Source organism: Lissotriton helveticus, chromosome 8 (genome assembly GCF_964261635.1).
Source record: "Lissotriton helveticus chromosome 8, aLisHel1.1, whole genome shotgun sequence".
In the NCBI taxonomy this organism is placed as follows: Eukaryota; Metazoa; Chordata; class Amphibia; order Caudata; family Salamandridae; genus Lissotriton; species Lissotriton helveticus.
The window spans coordinates 1144353958-1144376447 of NC_136069.1; the positions used below are offsets into that span (position 1 = coordinate 1144353958).

The 22490-nt window shown below is 44.5% G+C and overlaps 1 protein-coding gene across 3 annotated transcripts in view; it reads right to left on the minus strand.

The window, feature by feature from the left end:
- Window positions 1-22490, minus strand: part of CHST10 (carbohydrate sulfotransferase 10) — a 188666-nt gene that overhangs the window by 72550 nt on the left and 93626 nt on the right. For all 3 annotated transcript variants that reach the window (XM_078658020.1, XM_078658021.1, XM_078658022.1), the window contains one exon: window positions 10500-10600. In XM_078658020.1, the coding sequence (XP_078514146.1) occupies window positions 10500-10600 (101 nt within the window). The remainder of the gene's footprint in view (window positions 1-10499; window positions 10601-22490) is intronic.

The window sequence follows — 22490 nt, forward strand, 5'->3', positions numbered from 1 at the left end:
CATATGGTCGTTGCAGATTTCGACAAAAGGCTGAATCCGTGTGCTAAGTTCAAAACCCTGAACACGCAATCTGATGGAGAGCCAAGAAATGACCAAAGCGATTTGACACCGAGGAGCTCAAGCACACCTATTGCTTGGTAAAGTATTAGCCATCAACCGCGGAGTCTCTTCAAAATACATGTCAAATCTATGAACTACCATTGTTATGACATAAAAAGTTCACCTAACGTTATCAATACCACCCATATACCTATTTGAAAAAATATGCGAGGAGCAGAATAAGTGTTATAAGTAAGTGTGGATTGTACAACTGGAAGTATGACATTACAACCCATACATTTACAACGCATGCCATTACAACGAAACTTTTACAACGCAGGATCCAATACAAGGCATGCCATTACAACGCAGCTGCTATTACAACGCATGCCATTACAACGCAAGTATGGGTAAGTATTTTTTTTTATTAATGGGAATGTAATAGTAGTGTAAGCGTTGGATAGTGTAGGGGTTAAAATTACTATTCTAACTCCAGGGGGGCGTAATATTAGGGTAAGTGTTGGATGGTGTAGGGGTTAAAATTTAATTAAATACTTACCCATACTTACGTTGTAATGGCATGAATTGTAATAGCAGCTGCGTTGTAATAGCAGCTGCGTTGTAATGGATCCTGCGTTGTAAAAGTTTCGTTGTAATGGTAGTGCGTTGTTTTAGTTGCGTTGTAATGGCGGTTTCCCGTACAACTAAATAAATGATGTGGGAATCACAGAGTTGGAAATCTCATGTTGATTACAATGGGAGGTGGAAATGTAATTTTAACTGAATGTATTAATTTATGATTAATGTAAATACTGTATTACAACAGGTCTTGATTTTGTTTCGAATTATATTCGTAAATATTATTCAATGATACAAAAAAATCATTTAGTGCGATTCATTTCACTTTTAATTTTAAGCCTTTTAAAGCTACAGGCATCTCATTAAAAGTCAATGAGTCTATACTGCCCAGCCCTTGAGCGGCCCGCATTTGACCGTTGGTCAGAGAATGGCGAGGTTCTAAACTACGCCCCCCCCTCCAAATATGTATACATCCAAATGCCTATCTGAAAAGTGCATGTATTACCATATTTAATAGTCCTTAGGCCTTGCACAGTAATGCTCAGTAAGTAAGTTGGGAGCGGGCACCAATTGTCGTCATTTGAGATGCGAAACCCAATACTGCTTAGACGTGAACTCAAGACAGCGTTTCTCTACGTAGAAATGTGTTGTATTATTACAAACACAACGATAAACCCCTGTTCACTCGCCCATACTGACGTCACGTGAAAAGACACGCGAAAAGCCACTGACAAAGATTTGACTCAATAACTTGCCATCAAACATTATAAGATTGCAGGATGTTTATTAATAGGGATTGCTAACAGGCATAGACACCCAGCTACTAGTGCTAGTAAACGAAAAAGGCAAATATATTTTAAAACAGTAGAAACACATGAGTCCTAAGGGGTTGCAAGCAGTACCACAGAGATATCAGTGATATAAACACTCAGGCGAACAGACACACACACAATGTACACTCACACACAGATAGTCACGTATGGACACACATGTACAGAGACATACACAGACACGCACATTTTAAAAATAATGTGAATATACTTCACAATGGGAGCGGTTTTGTATTGTATGATAAAGTAAATTTGAATCATGTGTGAAGGTGCAGCCCACAGGTACCAATCAGAGGAAATAGGTCACTAGGAAGAAGAAATGCATTTTTTGCAGAGATCTTAGAACATGCAGGTTACAAATCCAACTCAGCGAAATAGCTCAAAGAGGTTAGTGCGTATACGTACCCTGCATCCACCTACATGTGCCTTGCAATCCAATCACAGAAAGGTTAATCAGAGAATTAGAGTATTGACTGCAGCAAAATAAACTGAGGAACGAAGTTGAAATCTTTCCATGTGTTCAAGTAATACTTGTTTGAGTTTTACCTAGACTTTTTTACGTTTGTTGTAAAATGTACATACCAAAACATTTAAGAACTTTTGTTGAAATATTGTAAGGTGTCTAAATGATAAATGACAGCTGGCTTCATATGGTTATCGATTATGGAGAGATAAGGCCTATTGGTCACACAGCCAACCTTGAAACATGGGACAGCAGGTTCAGTCTTGCCTCAACGTCCTGAGATTAAGAGTGAATCACTTAATCTCGCTTTGCTCAAAAAAAGGGCGAGCCAGCTAATCTGATTCTGCACGCTAATGCCCCTCGGCCAGGATCGCGCTATAAAAACGTGTAAAAAAATTGTGTCGTATTCCAGCGGAACAACGGGGCAAGTATGGACCTATATGGATACAATATGAAGTATATCAAGAAGGTCAGAGGGCGTTCCTGATTAGAAGCATGGAGGGCTCTAAACCCCACAGATCAGTGTCAATCAGACAATATTTAAGAGCATCAACATTTTCTGTGTGTCATTTTCACAAAGAACACTTGGGTGCAACAAAACACTAAGGTGAGGGTCAAGTAGATATGTGGATAACTGGGTGTTAAAATAGAAAGAGTAAAAGAGACTAATATGGAAAAAGGTGAAAAGGAATTATGAAGAGGGAAAAAGGAGAGAGACGCATCGACAGAGGGAGAGAACAAGCGAATTGGAGAGAAAAGCAGACAAAGACAAAGTAAGTAAGACAAAGTAAGAGAAAAAGAGAAACGTGCATTGAGTGAGAAAGTCATTTATAGTAGAGGTGGGAAAGAGACAGAAAGATTGATAGAGACGGAGATAGATACGGCGGGAAAGACAGCAGTAGATATACTTAGCCAGAGAGAAAAAGTGTTATGACGCGGTTAAAGATGGCTGCATTATAGTGCTTTTTTTTTTTTTACTTAGACATGCCTAATTGCATAAAAGCATTTAGTACGCCTGCCCCAATTGAAAAAATGGTAGGCCGATGGGTGCGGTAACAGGGCTATGTGGAAATACATTTTTCTCATTGATTTTTCTCCACAAAGGCGACATTTTGTCTTGCAGTACTTCCGGGCCACTTATCTCTAGCTTCTTTGTACTTCTTGGCTGCGCATGGCCCTGAGCGGCAGCTGCCCCTTTACTTTGGCTGCTGTGCTTTTTACTGTTCTCTAGTGCAAGAAGCCTACCATCCTGGGGGCATTTCGGAATTGCAGAAGTCCCCTATGACCATGGAACAAAGAAATCATTGCAATGTGGCCATCATATCCCTGTAGTTTGTTGTCCATTCTTGTTGGACAGGACATCAGGCTGTAAGGATTTGGTGGGTTTTAACTGCTTTAGGGCAGAGGACAACGTGTTGATGCCCACTGCACTACCTTCACAGCGCAGTGAACTTCAAGGGTCATCCACAGTGCTGGCGGGAAAAAAAAATTCTGGTAAAAACACAAGAAACATTTTCTTTTTCAAAATTAAAGTTAGGATGCTTCTCTCAAGTCACTAGTTAGATTATTCTTTTTGTTTTGCTGTATTGCATAGCATACTGATGTTACAGCAAAGCAAAAGTGAAAGCAGACTGTGCTGATGGAATCTGAAGGGATGTATAAATGTACTACCACATAGCGTTCCTACTCTTCTCCCAACAACAACAGTGCCCCACTTGTGTGGCTGGGCTATTGCCCGAGACATGAAAGACCCCAAACTCAAAGAAACATCAAGATTTTGCAAAGTGGCCCATTCTGGCAATGAGGGTAGCTACGGTATTTAGGCCAGGGCTCAGTTGGCACCCAGGGAAACCTGCTAAGCCCAGACATTTCTGAAAACAAGGCATCTTTGGTAGTTCAGGGTGGTGTGGCTAGCATGGACCTCAATATCTTTTCTTACTCAGAATGGCCTACAAACACCAAACTGTGGCTAAATCACAGATTTGTATTCATATTTCTGCGATCAAAATTCTGGGATGTGTGTGGATCCAGAACATTCCTACTATTCAGTCTTCCCACACTTGTCTCAATAAAAAGATACCCAAAAGCTCACCAACTTTTATGCATTTAGTACATAATTATATAGGACTTCAGAACACCAATTTATTTGGCATACCATACATTAGATAAAGCAGAATTTCAAAGGAATCAGTAAATTCCAAAAATCAGATAAATACTACGCAGATCTAAGATTACAATATATAAAAATCAAAAAATGTTGGTAGATGTTGTGCAGAGACGTCTAGAGATATCAGTCAGAATACAAATGCTCTGAGCCTCAAATGCCGAGGCTATGGTTTCCACAATATTTGGTTCAAGGAGATGAAACCTAAGCATGATGTCACTGGCACAGTAATCTAGATATTAAACCATTTTTTAAAGATGGTTAGTTTGTTGCAGCATCCCTTTGTGACATGGTAGACTATACTGGATCATTTCAGATTCACTCTACTGTTAAATAGGGTATTTGCAGCCCTCTGCAGCAGGCACATTAACTTAACAGACAATCTGGCTCCTGCAAAGTAAAAATATAGATCTCTAGAGGGCACCAGGCTAGATTTCACAGCAGGCTAGTACCATTAGACTGTCAGTACGTTGGAGCAATGTCACTCAAATGTAAGTCGTATCTGACTTGCTAAGACTCTGCCCCAGGCCAATAGGCTAATCAAAGCACTATGTTATATTGAAATGCAGAGATTTCCGGATTGTAAATTGCTTCTCCACGGCTGGTAAGTTTAGGTAATGACATCCACTTATGTATCATGAATAGTAAAGGTCATGTAGGTTGCTGGCTTAAGAACAACATGACAAAATTATAATGAGAGATTATTAATGAAAATATTTGCTACAATGGAAATTAACAAAGAATTATTATTGTAAACTAGTCTCACACACAACTGTGCAAACGTTAATGCTGAAACTTAGCATTGTTGACTCCTCTAGTGTAATGCACCATAGCAAATGTAATAACGGTGCAAATTCTGTATGCAATGTGATACAGGAATGAGACTTTCAGCACAAGTGCTTCATACTAAAAGAGTCTTAGATACCTTAAAACAAAAATTATACATTACCTTTTGAGAATATTTTACATGGAAGCACTTCCAAAAATTTAGCACTAGGCCATACTTAAAGTTGAACATTTATATACAATAATCATCTTTCACAAAAAGGTTATAATTCTTTCATGATATGCTTATTGTATTTCGTTATGCTTGACCTTAATTATGAGATTCTTTTGCGAATCAAGCAATGCTGATTTTAAATGTATTACACTGCCTTTTCCCTTAGGTTTGCATTATTTCTTAGCTTGATGGATTTTTGTTACGTTCTTCAAATATTGCTTGATCTGTTCTCTTCACACCGCATTCCGAAGCAAACAGCTACCTCTACCTTTATCTCTTTGTTGCTCGCCATGGGTTGAAGTAAGAAAACGAGTTCCTATGCTTTCACACAATAAGTCCTGTGTCAACTAACCTGTGTGGACGGAATGGACACTTGTTTCCCAGGACTGCTGTGGGAAGAAAGTTGAATCTTACGAAGAAGAGTCACATGGTGAGCAGACCACTGTGCTATGACAACAAATGTCACATTTGGACTATTGGAACTATAAAAAGAGACTTGCCCAGAAGAGGCTGGCTCTTTTTGGTTACTGGCTTTGGACTTCATGCAAAGATCATCCCGGACTCTACTGCAGAGCTCCTTTCCTTCCCCTTCTACTGATGTCATTTTGCTAATGGCGGTGCAAAAGGGGGTGATGATGGACGGAGCATCTGAATCAATCAAACACTCACACCCAGTCAAAAGATCTGGGTTTAATCCATCACCGTTCTTTAGCCCACTCTGCCACCCCAGTTCAGACATGGCCATATGCAAATCAGTATGACCCTGTGCCTCATGGGAACAGTCCAGCCCGAACTGCCAAGCCATGTCTTCCCTGGACCGGAAACAAGCTTCCGAGGACCGGTTTCTGGCATTCCAGCCGTCTTCAGCCCGGCTTGCTTGAATCCAGTGGCAAAGTGAGCAAGGGACTCACGTCTGAGCATACCCTGCCACACTTATGGCGGCCAAAAGCGGTGCAAAAGGGGGTGATGATGGACGGAGCATCTGAATCAATCAAACACTCACACCCAGTCAAAAGATCTGGGTTTAATCCGTCACCGTTCTTTAGCCCACTCTGCCACCCCAGTTCAGACATGGCCATATGCAAATCAGTCTGACCCTGTGCCTCATGGGAACAGTCCAGCCCGAACTGCCAAGCCATGTCTTCCCTGGACCGGAAACAAGCTTCCGGGGACCGGTTTCTGGCATTCCAGCCGTCTTCATGGCTTGGCAGTTCGGGCTGGACTGTTCCCATGAGGCACAGGGTCAGACTGATTTGCATATAGCCATGTCTGAACTGGGGTGGCAGAGTGGGCTAAAGAACGGTGATGGATTAAACCCAGATCTTTTGACTGGGTGTGAGTGTTTGATTGATTCGGATGCTCCGTCCATCACCACCCCCTTTTGTACCGCTTTTGGCCGCCATAAGTGTGGCAGGGTATGCTCAGACGTGAGTCCCTTGCTCACTTTGCCACTGGATTCAAGCAAGCCGGGCTGAAGACGGCTGGAATGCCAGAAATCGGTCCTCGGAAGCTTGTTTCCGGTCCAGGGAAGACATGGCTTGGCAGTTCGGACTGGACTGTTCCCATGAGGCACAGGGTCAGACTGATTTGCATGTAGCCATGTCTGAACTGGGGTGGCAGAGTGGGCTAAAGAACGGTGATGGATTAAACACAGATCTTTTGACTGGGTGTGAGTGTTTGATTGATTCGGATGCTCCGTCCATCACCACCCCCTTTTGTACCGTCATTTTGCTAATGAACTTGCCTTTTGGACGATTTGGAGCTGTCTGGTGAGATACCAGACCTGAACCTTCTTGATTATTGCTCCATCCACTTCCCTTGCCCATACTCATGTACCATTCCTTAGTGGACTTTAACTTGATCCCTTTGCCAAGCTTGGAGAACTCTTTTAAAGCCATCCTCCTGGCTTTATTGGTGGTAGGAAACCCTAGCCTAAACCTACGGATTCGCATATTCAGCTATAGATTTATTCTAACAATGTGAGATTTTATATTACGCGTTGCGAGGCTCATGAGTGAACTGCTTGAAATGTTACTTAATTGCATTGATTTTGGATCTTTAATACAATAACCGAATATTTAAAAATTTGCTTGAGCCTTTATTTATTGCGTTTCAAATGTTCTTTCCATAGAAACTGTGCTTACAAAGATTTGATTCCATTACAGAGACAGTCATAGGTTGTTTAAGAGCATCGGTTCTCCTACTTCTGTTCTGCATAGTTGTTGCAGAACTGCTGGTCTGTATGATTCTCGTTAGACAACTTTTTCGAAGGTTTTGTCTCCCTGCTTTCATCCTCTACATTTATAGTATGGTCCTGAGGGTGGTGTTTTTGATCACTAATTTGTGGTTTCACTATCAATAAATCAGTCCTCATTGGTGGCCAACAGTTGACACCTTACTTCTTACCCCTCACTACGACAAACAAGTTCCATCGGAGCACCTATGCCTCTGAGGGTAATTCAGGATTAGATTAGTATGATTAAACCTAAATTTGTTAAATAATTAGTTTGGGCCCAGAACAAAACTCCAGCTAGCTAAATCAGAACAGAACACAATAGTTATCAGGTGTGTATTACCAATATATGTTTTGCTGCTATTGATCTATTTTTTCCATTATACTTCAGAAGTACAAAACAAAATGCGCTGCATTTGCAAATTTACAACTGCTGGTATATTTTGAAATATGCGTACAGTTCATTTATTGCATGCTACTCGCCGAAAAAGCACTTCAACACCCCATCAGGGGTAACAGGCGCTACATATATTTGCAAATCTCTGTATCTCTTCTATCACTCTGCTACCCTTCTCAATCGAAATAACTAACATATAAACCACTTAAATTACTTTCATATTTCACTATACTAATTCAATACTTTAATGGGTTACGGAGTAGTGTGCGACTCGCCCAAAAAGCGTTTAACACCCCATTAGGGGGTAACAAGCGATATATAAATGTAAATAATCTTCCCTCGTCTATCCCTCTGCTATCCTTCTCAATCCAAAAGACTGATTAATATCCACCACTCAAGTTACTTTCATATTTCACTATACCAATTTACCACTAATCCTTTTAGGGATTCCAGAGTAGCATGCTACTCGACGAAAAAGCGTTTAGACGCTTCATCAGGGGTAGTAAGCACTATATAAATGCTATTACAATACTATACAATTTACAGGTATTTGGTTGTATATTAGAAAACAATTGGCATCCTACAGTCTTTCTTTTCCCACTCCTGGTACTTCAGCAAGATTGTCACACTCCTCACTTCACAAAACTGTCTTACATTGCAGTCAGAGAAAGAAATGTAAACAACATCTCCATGTTAAAATGAGCAATTTGTCAGGAGACCTAGCCTGACATTTAACCTGTCTTTGAAGGCACAGCAATTGTGATGAGATTAAAACAAGATTTTTTATTGCTCATACATCTGAATTCCTGCACATATGTTTTTTTCCTACTATTGTATGCTTTCAAATGAGAATGCAGCTCTTTAGATAAGCCAAACAGATAAATGCTGTGCCAGCTGTCTGGGTTAAAAATTAATATGGGCTGTCTTTGCCCTGAAATGTCCCCTCCGTGGCAACAGCCCTGGCCAGTAGGCTTCAGCAAGGTGCACAAATCTCACAGTTCTTATGACCTGGTTTAGGAGGCTGCTGCTTGCAGATAACCCCAATGCTACCCACTCCAAGTACCAACACCATGCACAAAGTCAACATCTCAGCAAGCAAATTACATTTGAAAGAAAGCCACCCTAAACCAGTTATGAAATCTTAATCAGTGTATCCACATGCACTTTATGGAAAATCCAAATCGCCCTGGCTTTGCTCCAATTCCATTTCTTCTTGACCAAGGAAGGGAGTGCCCCACAGAGTATCCAGACTCTGCTCTGTAATAAGGGCTCGAGACTGCCTCACAGACAAACTCCCAGAGGTGAGGGAATAGCACTTGAAGCGTGAACTTTGAGGGCCTGTCTGAAGTACTGAAAATCCTGAAAGCCTGCTGAAAGAGGTTAGGAGCATTTCTGGCCCAGCAGTGCGAAAGACTATCCAGGAGGAGAAGCCCAGTATGAGAAACAACTAGAGAAAGCAGACTTTTACAGAGAAAAAGCTAGGAGTGACCTGCGCTGCAAAGGGGTCCCCTGGTCTCGGAGAACCGTTGCTAGTGAGCTGCGTTAAGACTTTCCAAGACTAAATAGAACGATGTCAACCAGCGATCCATCTTGCACTGGAGAGATTAGTGCTGCTGCATTTAGGAAATGAAGTTGTGTGGCAGCCAAAACATAAAGCCTCGGTCAACCCAAAGCCCTCAACTGCTGGAAAGATACCCCCATGGATGACTGGGATGGGAGGCTGCAATTGCTGAAACTGCAGCACCAGCCTGCAACTAGCCTGGAAGGCTGCCGCTGCAGAGGGCCGCCACGCAGGCCTACACTGGCAACTGAATCCACAACCACTGTTCTAACACAAGGCTTACACTGCGGAACACACACAAGAGGAGCTTCAGCGAGGTTGGGAATGTGGGCCACTCCTGCCGGACCGCTAGGGTAGCAATGATCACCTGCAAGAAAATGCAGGGCTTAGACGGTATCTTAGAACAGAGACTAACACTTCCAGATAAATTGGTTGCGTAGGCTTGCAACTTCTGCCCCATAAACGGAAGACATTGAACTGAGTTGTTCAATTAACCTCTGAGAATATTTGAAGCCAGCAGCAAATGTGTCTAATCAAGGTTTAGATTCGTAGTACATTGGTGTGTGCAATCATGGGATCCTGACCCTAACGGGGAAAGAGTACTGCCGGGGGGATGCAGTGCCCCATCAATGAACATTTCCTAGGTTACAATCAATACGGCTTTCCTATTTTACCTGGAGATTAAAAGTACTTGGTTTGGCACAAAGCAACAGTAGTCCGGATATTATTATTCCACCTGTTAAATTCTGAGCTCTTACCAAGATTCACCACGCGCCCCCCTTCCCCCCCCCCCCCTCCCACCACACCACACACACACACACAACCTCCCTGAGAAGCCTTAAGTTGCTTATCCCCACTACCCTGAAGGTCCAAGGTCGGGAGTGTTGTACTTGGCCAACTTTTGCAGAGCCACAGTAGGACCAACCGAAGGGCACCAGTGGCAAATTTCCTTATCCACCACATTTGGGTTCAGTAGTCCAGGTCTGCCATATGCCCCCCTGAGCAGACTGGCAGTGAACTTTCTATCATGGAACATTACTACTATTATCCCTTATGAAAACCCTTCATGTATTCTGGGCCAGGAATGACTACTAGCATTATGCCACCATATTCCCATCTAAATGCAAGACCTCAAATATTGGATAGGTTCTCTTTTCACATCTTAGCAGAAGACTAAATATTTAAAAACAACCGCATGCCCACCCCCTTTCACATGTGTCGCTCGACGTTTACCTGGTGGTCTACCTGCAACCTCCTAACTTTTTCTGGAACGGTCATCATTGGTTCTTCTGTCACAGCAGTCCAAATAAATGGCCTTGACTTCACCACATGATCTGGAAGGATATAAATTTGAAAAGAACATGAAGATACATTTCCTTAAGTGTTTCCGCGTGTTAGAATTGTGAAATAAATCAAGAGGAAGACTATAGATCTAGAAAGAAACCATGTCACATTGCGTATCCCACATACTCAGTGCACAGCCCCTTACCCTGCTTTTGTGGTGGCACCAAGCAACACTATCATATTTGAGGGGTACAGTCATTTCATGCCCCAAAAGGATATAACTATTTGTCTCCTTTACCATGGTATATTGGCTGTGAGTTCACTACAATGAATATCTGCTTTTGAGGATGTATCCCATGCACTTGTTTAAAGTTGTGTGTTCAGGACCAAAGCATACAATATGTTCCAGACTTGTAGGATCCCTTGTCGAGCACCCAAATCAATGGTCTGAGAAAGCAGAGCGGGATGCTAAGAGTGGGAGAGGAACAAAGGCCTGTGTCACGAAGGTAAGCAAGAGAAATAAAAGAGAAACATTTTTAAAAAGGAGCTACAGTGAATTTAAAGGTTTCTTCTGGGAGCTATTTTGTCGTGAAACTACTCTGACCTGGTTGAACTGGGTTGCAGAGTCAGATTTGAATGTCTGCACTGCCCACAAGTAGCAAGAGAAGGCAGCAATTTCTTGTGAGGGATTTGAAGAAGGCACTGCTTGATGGGTTGACAGCTGGAATGAGACGTGGGATGGAATTCTGGGCAGGGTATTGTTCTGAAACCAGTGTCAGGGTATGAGTAATGGCCATGAGGTATCAATGCAGAAAACAACTGGGCAAGACATGGCTCAGCTCACATAACAATGAGATCTTTGTTGGAAGAAAGAAACAATGAACTGTGCTTGTTCTTTCCTCAGGATATGGTCCTCAGGAGTTCAACTAGAGTTTCTTGGTGAACTAGAGCTCAATGAAAGTCCATGCTCTGTTGCAGATAGAGTAAGGAGATGACAAACTATGTGTGTATAATTTGGAAGTCATTTGTCATCCATTGTTCCAACCGTTGGATCCAAACCCAGTGACACAATGTTGCAGTTCACAGAGAGGTGATGCCTGTGTGGGGCTTTACCCTGTGCCTGGTAAACCCTCGACCTTCTACCACCTCTATTTTTGAATGTTAGACATAGATGCAGGAGAAGGCGGCTACTTATTGCTGCTTTTCTCTTTGGTGAACTCCCCCCTCTCTAAAGAGGCCAAGAAAATTAGGGTTGGACGAAATTTAAATTATGCAAGAGTAAGTGGTGTAAATTTGCATAGTGACACTGCCAAGATTACAACACATCTTGTCATTTTGGGGACACATTTTGATGTACTGTTTAGATAACTTTTTAATACGAGCAGCATTTCAGGTAGTTTTATTACCCGAGCGGACAGTTCAGATAATTTTTGAGCAAGAAACTACAAATCCGAACAACCGTCTTTGAAACGTGCGGGGCAGTTTCTTAAACGTGGTCAACAATCATTTCAGGTAAATTTTTTGTGCCTGAAGTGACCCTTTGGGTAATTTGAGTGCAAATCTACATATCAGAACACAAGCAACAGTGTTTTGAACACAAACAACCCAAAATCAACTCAAAGATTTACAGGTTGAATTTATATCTGCAAAGACCGTTCGGGTAATTTTTTTTGAGTGCTAGATGTATTTTGTGTAATTACGCATAATTCTTTGGTAATGTTACGCAATTACGCTATACAAAATGATGTGAGATATGCCCACCCCTAAAGAAAACCAACAGTTTTAAGTCTCTGAATAGGACAGCTTAACCAAGAACTACAGGACTGTCTGCGTATCTCCCAAAGAATAGCACAGTAGAGCCAGTCTGGCACTGCAGTTCTGGCGGGGCAAAACCAATTGGCGGAAACCAAAGTAGAGGTCGAGTATAGATGACAAAGTCCAGACAGACTGCAAAGAAGAGCTAGAACGCGGCAAGTGCTGCACTTCTCAAATAATGGTAGATGCCCAAAATAGCAAAAATGTTGAATGTCTAGCCCCAGAGAAGCGGTTGGTATACTATGGAGCAGCCAGCTAAGGTGACATTTGTACGGCTGAGCAGAAAACTGATACTCTACATGGAGAGGTGTGCAGCTAAAGGCAAAAGTAAATCAAGCACTGCACCCATCTATCACTTTTCTGTGTACTTCCATTGGAGCCAAGCTATATGTGGCTGATGGGCCTAATAAGTGCCAAACAGGTCTTAAGTTGCTTGTGTTCTGGTTCGGGGAGGACATAGCCTGTCAATTGGGGCTGGACAATTCCTACTGGAGCAGGGCAGACAGTGATCTGCATATGGTTAGGTCCAAACTAGTTGGCATGATGTGCAAAGTAATGATGGACTGGGATGTGGCCCGAGTAACTCATTCCCTCCAGCACTTTTTTGTACAATTCAGCTGACAGCTAAAGTGGCATGTTGGGTTTGGGGGATGCCAGGATTTAGCTTTGTGTGGAGTACTCCTTCCTTTCTGTGCATTAGAGCGACATCAGATTCAATGGCACAAAGGGTGACGGCCTGGCTTGTTCATGGAGTACATTGAATATGAAGATGACAATAGGACTTGGATGGTGAATCACTGAAGCTTTTAGGAGAAGAAATGCCAGCTAATATGTGAATATTAAGTGGGTGCTAATGTAGGGTCTATTCTGTGAATTTTAGAAGCATGCCAATAATGCCTGTGCAGAACACTCTTGACTGCATTAGCATTAGAAAGCACACCATATTCCCTGTTAAAAAAGTTTCCAGAAGGTGTATGAACAGAGGCTCTTATAAAAGAGGTATAGCAGAAGCAGACTCGGCAGTGGAAGAAGTGAGATTACTATGGGCAGGCTACGGGTAACAGGGTGGTCTATTTTAAAGCCACTATGGTGCCTCGGGGCAAGGCCCACTGCCAGTGCTGCAGAGTTCCAATGGAATTATATGCCCTCAGAGATGGTGATGATAGCACATGAAATCTACCAAAGTGACCTTGCTGTCATCAGGCCATGGAGGCTGTCTGAGGTGTTATGATCAAGAGATCATCGATTAAAGATACACTCAACGACATATGGAGTACAGAATAATAGTGTCTAGTTGCTTATGTTTCAATTATTTGTCCAAGTGTGAGGGGATGAAGTTATATTTGAGTTCATATGTGTGGGTGGTAAATGCTGCAAAACAGCTCAAAAGACTGTGCCCTAATCTTATGCACATGGTTTATGTTGCACGACTGGAAATAGCCTTAAACAGTGGACAGGATGGACTGAGCTTAGGCTGCAGGTGGATGAAAGGGAGAAGATATAAGGCTCAGAGATTGGTTTAGGCAGTAACATGAAAGTCAGTATTGTGGAGCAAATCAAACAATTCAGCAGGGCTGAAAGGACAGTAACAGACGTGGTGGGGTACGTAAGGCTGGAGGTCGGAGTGTTGCTGCCCCGCTGTCCGTGGCTGTTCAACCTTTCATACAGGATTCCAGAGGAAAACGGTTAGAAGAGGAAAATGGCCACAAAAAGAAAATGGGAGTTATCCCTCATCTTCATATGAAATTTCTTGTGGGCTGTGGTTTCGTGGGGAGAACTGCAGTAATAGGCCCATGGTCTAGGACGCGCCACCATGATCAGTTCAGTCTAATCCTCATTGAAGATGGCCTCAGGACAAGAAGGGCAGGGTGAGCTGTTGCATGCTACGTCTCTAGTCAGGGGTAGGTCACAAATAGCCTTGAAGGGCTGATCGGAGTGCCCGATGCCCGCAGGAGTCAGCCTACAGCAGGAGTCGGCCCGCAGCAGGCCGCAAGTCTACAGCTTGGGGGACAAGACAGAGTCCTTCACAGTTAGCTTCTTCTCTATAATCCCAACACCACAGGGTATTGGCAGAGCGCAATAGTCGACCTGCAGGTCCAGGTTGTGGCACCACAAACAGGGGTTGTGTGGAAATCCCAACACTCACATATTCTCACAAATCTCCAAGCATTGGTGAATAGCACCCTTGGGACGTAAGATGCCATGTAGTCATAGAGCCAGCAGGAGGAACGTAGGAAAGTTCACTGGACCTGGGAATGCCGATGCTGCAAGGCATCTGAAAAAACGCAATGGCAAGGCCAAAAGATATACATTGGCAAAGCCAAAAGGCAACACCTCTTGGCTTTGCCAGTGGTTGTTTTTGGATTGCTGACAGTTAACTATCCACACCAATAATTAATTAGCAAAAACAAATACTGTACACCAGGTCAATAGTGGCCCAATAGACTATTCACCTTACTTATATAAAGGTCTTTAGAAGGTAAAGTGCTTCGTATGGGTTAATCTCTTGGCTCATATGTTAACTGACATGCAAATTGAGACATGCAGATGTCAGTGTCTGGGCTTCCTTCTTAGCCGGGAAATAAAAGTAATGCTTTATATTAATCTGGACTCGTGTAGTTTGGTGGGGGAACAGCAGCATCCCAAGCTGTGGATCATCACAGTACATCATCATCATCTGAATGGGCAGCAGCATAGTCAACTGGGGACCACGCCAGAGGATGCTTGTGAACCAGCCTGGTACTCGGTACCAGCATGAGAATAACTGCTAAATGGGGAACTCGGTAGGCTCTGGCTGCTGAAGCACAGAGTCAAAAATCAGCTCATTTTAATGTCACTTCATAGATTTTATCATGCAGAAACTATCAAGCTAATTGAAGGAAAACTACAGCAAGGACGAAGCTCTTTGCTAAAACAATAGATAATCGACTGACGTTGCTATTACCTGACCTGGTCCTCCCAGTCCAGGAAGGCTTTATCCCAGGTAGATCTACGTTGCACACCTTAAGGAAACTATTTGCACTATTACACCAGCTAAATCCAGACTAGGAAGCAGTGACGGTCTTCCTAGACGCCACTAAGGCATGTTATGGACTAGAGCAGCAATAACTTTTCATGGGGTCATGTACCAAGGGAATGCCTCCCAACTTCAACCGTTTAATAGAACTGCTTTACAAGGCCCCCACTACTAGAGTGTGACATAATGGGCTTGTGTCTGACCCATTCCCTATTGGACACTGGATGGGACCGAGATGCCCCGTGTCCACTCCTGTACTCCCTGGAAATTAAGTCTTTGGCAATTGGATGGATGGATGGGTTTTTATATAGCGCAATATCACCGCCAGGTCTCAAAGCGCTTTGCATTGGGAACCCGTCCTGGTTTTTCCCTGTGAGATAGCCCCTACTGGGTATCCCCAAGGTGAAAGCCAGGCATCCCGCCGCGGGGGGCCGTAGTGGAGATTAAGCAAGCTATTGCCCAGAGTTGCAGAGTGTGAACCTGTGATTCGAGTAGGCACCGAAGCGAGAATTACCGAGTCCGTGGACATTTTGGGCTCAAGACCCTGCCGGGAATTGAACCCTGGTCCCGGGTCTGATCTCAGCGTCCGGGTCTGCCTCCTCTAACCAGTGAGCCACACTCTTGCATGGACATCATTGGCTGGCCTTTTCCCCTCTGAACATAATAGCATCACTATATGCAGACGATATAACATTTAACTTAAGCGATCCAGAAGAGAAAGTGGCTCTATATATACACTGGAACAAGATAAGGTACAGTGTATATAGAGTCCACAAACCCCAGAGGTATAACAGAGGTTAAAGCCAGGTGTGACCTTACTCTCTAAAGTGGTAGCTTGGTCGAGCAGTAAGGCAGTACCAGAGGACAGTGTAAAGCATTTGTTGTACACAATCAGTCAGCAAAAGGTTTCACACACTCAAAGACTGAACGTCAGGCCGATTGTTTTTATATCAAAGATATAGTGGTTTTATTTTTAGAACCAACAGGTATCAAAATATACTGTTCTCAATAGGAGAGGTCTCAGATGAGTACTTTGCAGAAAGGCAATAAACTTTCTAAACACAATAGGTACAGGGGTTGCAGTAGGCAACACAATTCTAAACACAATTTAGCATTGAGCTCAATGGGTTTTTCTATATAAATACAGCTGATTACTTTGGTAGTTGCAGGACTGGATCCTAGATTCAGTCCCGGGATCTAAGCTGAAAACAGTTTAGTAAAAACGTTTTCGTTTTTGCAGTGATTTGTAAGGAATATAAAGCTATTTCAAAAGTTCACACTTAGAAACTTTTCAATGAAAATCTGGCAATGTTATCCAATGAGAGAAAATTCAGGTTGCAGTTAAAGTACGATCGCGTTACTTTTGTAATCCAGTACTGGGTTCCTAGGTCCAGCACTGGGGTCTCAACTTAAAACAGGTAAGTAATTACGTTTCAGTATTTGGTATGATTTTTAAAGAATATTTCAAGTTTTCAAAAGTAGACAGAATACATTTCACAGAAAAGCACACAATGGATTCTTAGGGAGAAAATTCAAGTTACTAGTGAACCCGGCTAGGATTACTTTTGCGGTTCAGTACTGCTCTACAAGATGCAGTACTGGCTTCTCTCCTGACCACAGGTGAGTACTTTGGAATTCGGCTGATTTTATGGGAATATTTCAAGTTTTCAAAACTTCACACTTAAAAGAGTTTGAGTCAATCCAGTCAATGTTATCCAATGGCAGGTAAGTGAGTTACCGGTTTCCAGGAGAGTACTCGACTGGTGAAGTTAGGGTTCTGGGCATTGACTCAGGGGTCCCCCAGGGTCAGGTAGGTACAGTTGGTTCACCCTCAACGGCACAGGGGCAGCCGGGTGCAGAGGTAGTTGGGCCCAATGTTATCCAATGAGGGGCAGGGGGCCTCCGGTTGGTGGCTGCTGGCTAGCAGGCCACGCGGCTGTGGGAGCTGGGCTCCTGGTCACTTGCTCAGGGCAAAGGGGGAAGTAGGATAGGACAAAGGTTGCACAGCCAGAGGCACTTGGGCGGCTGGGTGCAGGCTGCTTTTGAGCCGTCGGGCGCTCAATGTTATTTAATGGGCAAAGTAAAAAGGAAACAAAGGCTGCAGACTCGGGGATGGTGATTCTTCAGGTGCGACCACCACTTCGAGAGGTAAGTTGGGATCTTGGAGAAGAGGTAGGTACCCCAAAGGCAGGCCCAGGGAGCCAGGTGCAGGGTGTCTTTTGGTGTTGGGAATCTTACCCTCGGCTGGTCGCAGTTGAGGGGGTCTCTGGTTCTTGAGACTGCAGGCGTCGCCTGGTTCGTCGAGGAGGGTCTTTGGGCACTGGACTTCGGGTCCCAGTCGCCGGGGGGACGTCCTCGTAGTCTTGGATCACTCAGGCACAGGCAGGGCTCGGCGGGTGAAGAGTGGGCAGGTCTTGAGCTTCCTGGCTGGCACCAGCGAGTCGTTGTTGAAGCAGAGCCTCTGCTTATGGGAGTCCCAGTCTTTAAGAGGGTCAAGGCAGGCAGGTCCTCCGGGTGTCCCAAGGTTGCGGTCTGCAGGAGTCGCCGGGATTAAGCAGGAGCAGGTTCCAGGATCGACAGTCCGGTAGGGCTGGGTCCAAGTCAGTGGGTGTCGTACTGTTAGCAGCTGCACGGCGGGTTTTCTTCTTCTTGATCTTCTTCCTTCTTTTCTTATCGGGATCTGAGGAAGGAAGGTTCAGGGTGCTCCTAAATACTAAATTTAGGGGTGTTACAGGTAGGGCAAGGGCAGGGACCAATAGGATCCTGTCCTGGGGTGGGTACACCACCTAGCCTGCTCCTCTCCTGTGGGAGGGGGGGCAGGAGCCTAGCTGTGGTTGGGCAGGGCTCCCCATCTTCAAGATGGCCGATGCCCGGGGTCTTGCTTCACCTCGCCTCTCCCACCAGAGGGGTGGGGTTGGCACAGGCTGGCACAACCCCCTTCCTGACATAGGGCTTCCCGACAGTCTTCCCGCAAGAGTGGGGGTTAGAACTGGTGGGGGCCAGTTGCGGAGTACAGCAAATGGTCTGGAGAAGCTCACAGAGGCAACATGCCTTTGAAACTTCCCCCATCCCCATCCTGGGGGAGGAGACCTAGCACCTCGCCCAGGATGTGCATTGTTGCAGGCCCAGCAGAGCGGGGGCTCTCCACCCAGGGGTCCAGCAACATATCTGCGGTGTGGCAGCCTCTGCAGCCGCTCAGACCAGACGTGGATTGTAGGTTAGGTTTTCAGGGGGCATCTCTAAGATGCCCTCTGGTGCATTTTACATTAAATCCCACACTTGCATCAGTGCGGGTTTAATGTGCTGAGAAGTTTGGTACCAAACTTATCAGTCTTCAGTGTAGCCATCATGGTGCTGTGGAGTTCGTAATGACAACCTCCCAGCACCATACACTCTTAATGGCATCACTGCACTTCCAGTGCTCAGGAATGGTTCTGGGTACTGTAGGGGCACAGGGCTCATGCACCTGTGCCCACACCACTGGCATAGGGCACCCAGCTAGAGGGGTGACTGAAGTATGCCAGGGCAGTGGGTTCTGTGGGCAAGGCACACAGGGATGTGTGCCATGTCGACTCTTTGTTTAGTACTGTACTTAGACACTCAGCCTGCAAAGGCAGTGTGCGGGTGTCAGGGTACAGGGCCCCTGAGGGTGGCACAATAAGTGCTGCAGCCCTTGGGGGTCTTTTCTGGTCACCAGGCCCTGGGTACCTAGGGTACCATTTACTAGGGGCTGATAGGTGGCCAGAGATGCCAATTGGGTTTTAGGTTCAATACAATTTTAGGGAAGGAACACAGGCCCTGGGCACCTGGTTGGCAGGAGCCCAGGGCACACTCAGTCAAAGTACATCAGCAGTTCAGAAAAAAGTGGGGGCATACCAATGCAAGAAAGATGGCACTTTCTCACACACAGTAGTCCCAGAGTTCCAGTATTCAGGGCCTTACTCAGGATCCCTTTTAATTGGACTAAATCCACCATTTTCCCCCTTATGATAGCCACGCAGATTTGCACATTGGACTACCCTCTTCCATGGTGTGAATCTTCTGTTAGATATCTATGCATCTGGGACAATGAAGAAGCAAGTACTGTCATCACCGAAAATGATGGCACCGCCATGGCCCACACCGAACAAGTGCACAAATGGATCAGTCTCTTCTTAGCCTTACATGGAAGAATTGCCATCAGGAAATTGATTGTTTTGCCCAATTACAACATCCCAACCCCTCGAACAGGGCATTTCTTAAGCACGCTTAAATCTATTATGACCACATGAACTGGCAAACACCCTTGTAATACACTGGGAAACGCTAACACGGTCATATGATTGGGAGAGGGGGGGGCTTGTGCCACTTAAATTTCATTCAGTGAAGTTGCTTAATCTCACATTAAAACTAGAGTTTGTAGAGCCGGTCAGTGAGTGCACTCTGTTTAGGCGCTAGAAACAAATGACAGCCTGCTTGACATTTTGCCCCCTTCAGGTTTTTCTAGGATATCAGCTTCTAATCAGCATCTTGCATATTATTTCTATCTGCAAATTATATTTGCCCTTGACTTAGCTTTCGTCTGGGTGATAAAAGGTACAATATACGACAAAACATATGCAGATTATCACCAATTTCAAATTGGTATAACAATTCGCAAACGGGATGGGGTCCCAAGGGACTCCTTCCCCTTTGTGAATGGGGGTGGCAGAATTTTTTCAGAACAGGCAGCAGTCCCACAGACCACTACCCACTCTAAAAAAAAAAAATTTAAAAATGAAAATAAAACTTCATTTTTAGGTCTCGCCTGTCGATGCGCATGCGCATCGAGCAAGGCGAGAGTATTGGCACTTATCCGCTCTTTATCCACACTGCAAGGAATCGTGGCGATTCCTTGCAGTGCACGAGAAATTTAAGCTCAATGCGCATGCGCATTGAGCTTAAATGCGCGTGCACATGCCCCCAGCCTTGCCTACTCTCTCTCACAGCCTCCCCCAGCTCCGCCCCCTCACTACTTGATTGCACGGCCGCTAGGCCGTGCCTCCCCTACTCTCCTCCCCCCTCCTCCTCTCCTCCCCTGCCTGCCTGCCGCTAGGCCGTGCCTCCCCTACTCTCCTCCCCCCTCCTCCTCCTACTCTCCTCCCCTGCCTGCCTGCCGTGTCGCACCTCTCCCCTCTCCGCCCCCTCCCCTGCCCGCCCCCTCCCCTGCCCGCCGTGTTACGGTGAAAGGCTTGTTTTTTGTTTGTATAATTTAACCCGCTCCGCCCCCTCCCCTTCCCTCCGTGTCGCATTTCTCCTCCCCCCTCCCCTCTCTTCCGTCCGTCCGTCTTGTTTTCTTTCTCTCCTGCCTCTTGTTATCATTTTTCAACCATGCGGCTTAGTGGGCATCACACTGGGGCGCAGTTGTGGCACGACTTGCGGTGCACGCCAGTGCATCAGTTTATTTCGTTACCGCCTCCCGTTTTTTTAGGTTTACATCAATTACTTTGTTTCTAGAGGCGTTTCCATATCATCAATACGTCATCTAACAGGCGTGTTTACTAGGCGTTTTCATTTACTATTTGGTCCTCACTATCGCCTGTTAAAGGGATATCCCCCCTAGGGGCGGCGTTCTAGCTACCTCAGCATTGCTTTAACCATAACGATTGGCCCTTATAGAAAGAGACAGATGGCGGCACATTGGGTCATTTCGTATTGCCAACGGCTGCGGGACGCCATCACTCATCCTTTATGCGGCTCCCGGAGGTTGTCATACATAGAACGGAATATCTTTTTCTCCGGTAAGGAAGCGTTTCTCGCCCGTTAGTAAACCCCATTCTGTTTTAATTAATTATATACCGAATAACAATCTACAACCTATTTGGGTTTGTTTTATTCACCTTTATTTTTAGAAACGCAAACCTGGCGTGGTGATACATCCTCCCACTCCTCCATTACGACGGCAAGCTCCTATGACTCTTTATTGATCTAGACGATAACAGTAACAGTTTTCATATTTGTTTTCGGTAACATTAGATTATCAGCTTTAACGCAACGTGTCGCTTAATTCGGTTCTAGCCGAGTCGTCGGGGGTAGTAAACGCAATACCAATGAAACCATACACAGCAAAACAAGAACGTTTTTGTCTTGTGCTTATCTGTCCTGCGTCTAAAGTATTTTGTTTCCTTAAAGGCAATAGGGATGGAACGTTCGGCGCCTGGAATGCTTGGATTGGCGCTATTTTGGCTCGTCAGTTCCCATGAGAAAATGGCTGAGCCAGAGCTAGACATCGGGCCCGAGCCAGCCGCGAGACCTGCTTTTCTTGCCCACCTTTACTTCCAAGCACGACAAGCCCTGCTAGATAAGTTGCTCTGAAAGTGAACCTGGTGTCGATGGGTACAGAGAGGTGAAGTGCATTCTTATGCAACGATTTCCATTGCATGACCTGTTTTGTAATAGCCGTTCGTCAGAGTGCATGAGTCATTCAAATATTCGTTCTTAGGAATATAGGCCTAATGGCTATCTATTTCCAGTGCCAGGTGTTGTCATGATCATAAAGCCACGGGTTTTTATTTAATACACATGTTTACATGGCCATTCGTGCTACTCCATGACAGCATTGCCACCGCATAATTAACAATACGAAGGACCCTCATTAACGTGGCAGGAGGTAGCTTGGGTACTAATATGATGCTATTTGGCTGCTGGATGGGGGTTGCTTAGTGGGAGTTGAGGGGCATTGTTTTATCCATTTGCAAAACTCGTGCTTTAGGCCATATTTGTGTGCTGCACCCGAGTAACCCTTTCTGAGTTAATGTGCTGAGCATGATGTATAGCTAAGCTGTGCTGTTCTATTTTACGTAGGCCACTACCTTACATTATTGCTCCAATAAAAATATTTTTTTTTAACGTGGCAAGAGGTTTATATTTAGTTAAAGATACAAAGGAAAACATTATAAAATTCCTTCTTTACCGATTTTTCTCTAGAAGCAAAGAAGAAAAGAAGTAACAAATAATCCAATATGGATGTCAAAGGGCAAAATCATACATTAATAGTTTAGAGAACAGCAGATTTAGAGTATTTGGAATACATTATCTTCACTCTGTGTATTTTATAGACTGTAAACATTCCTCAAAGTTAGTGTGAGAAG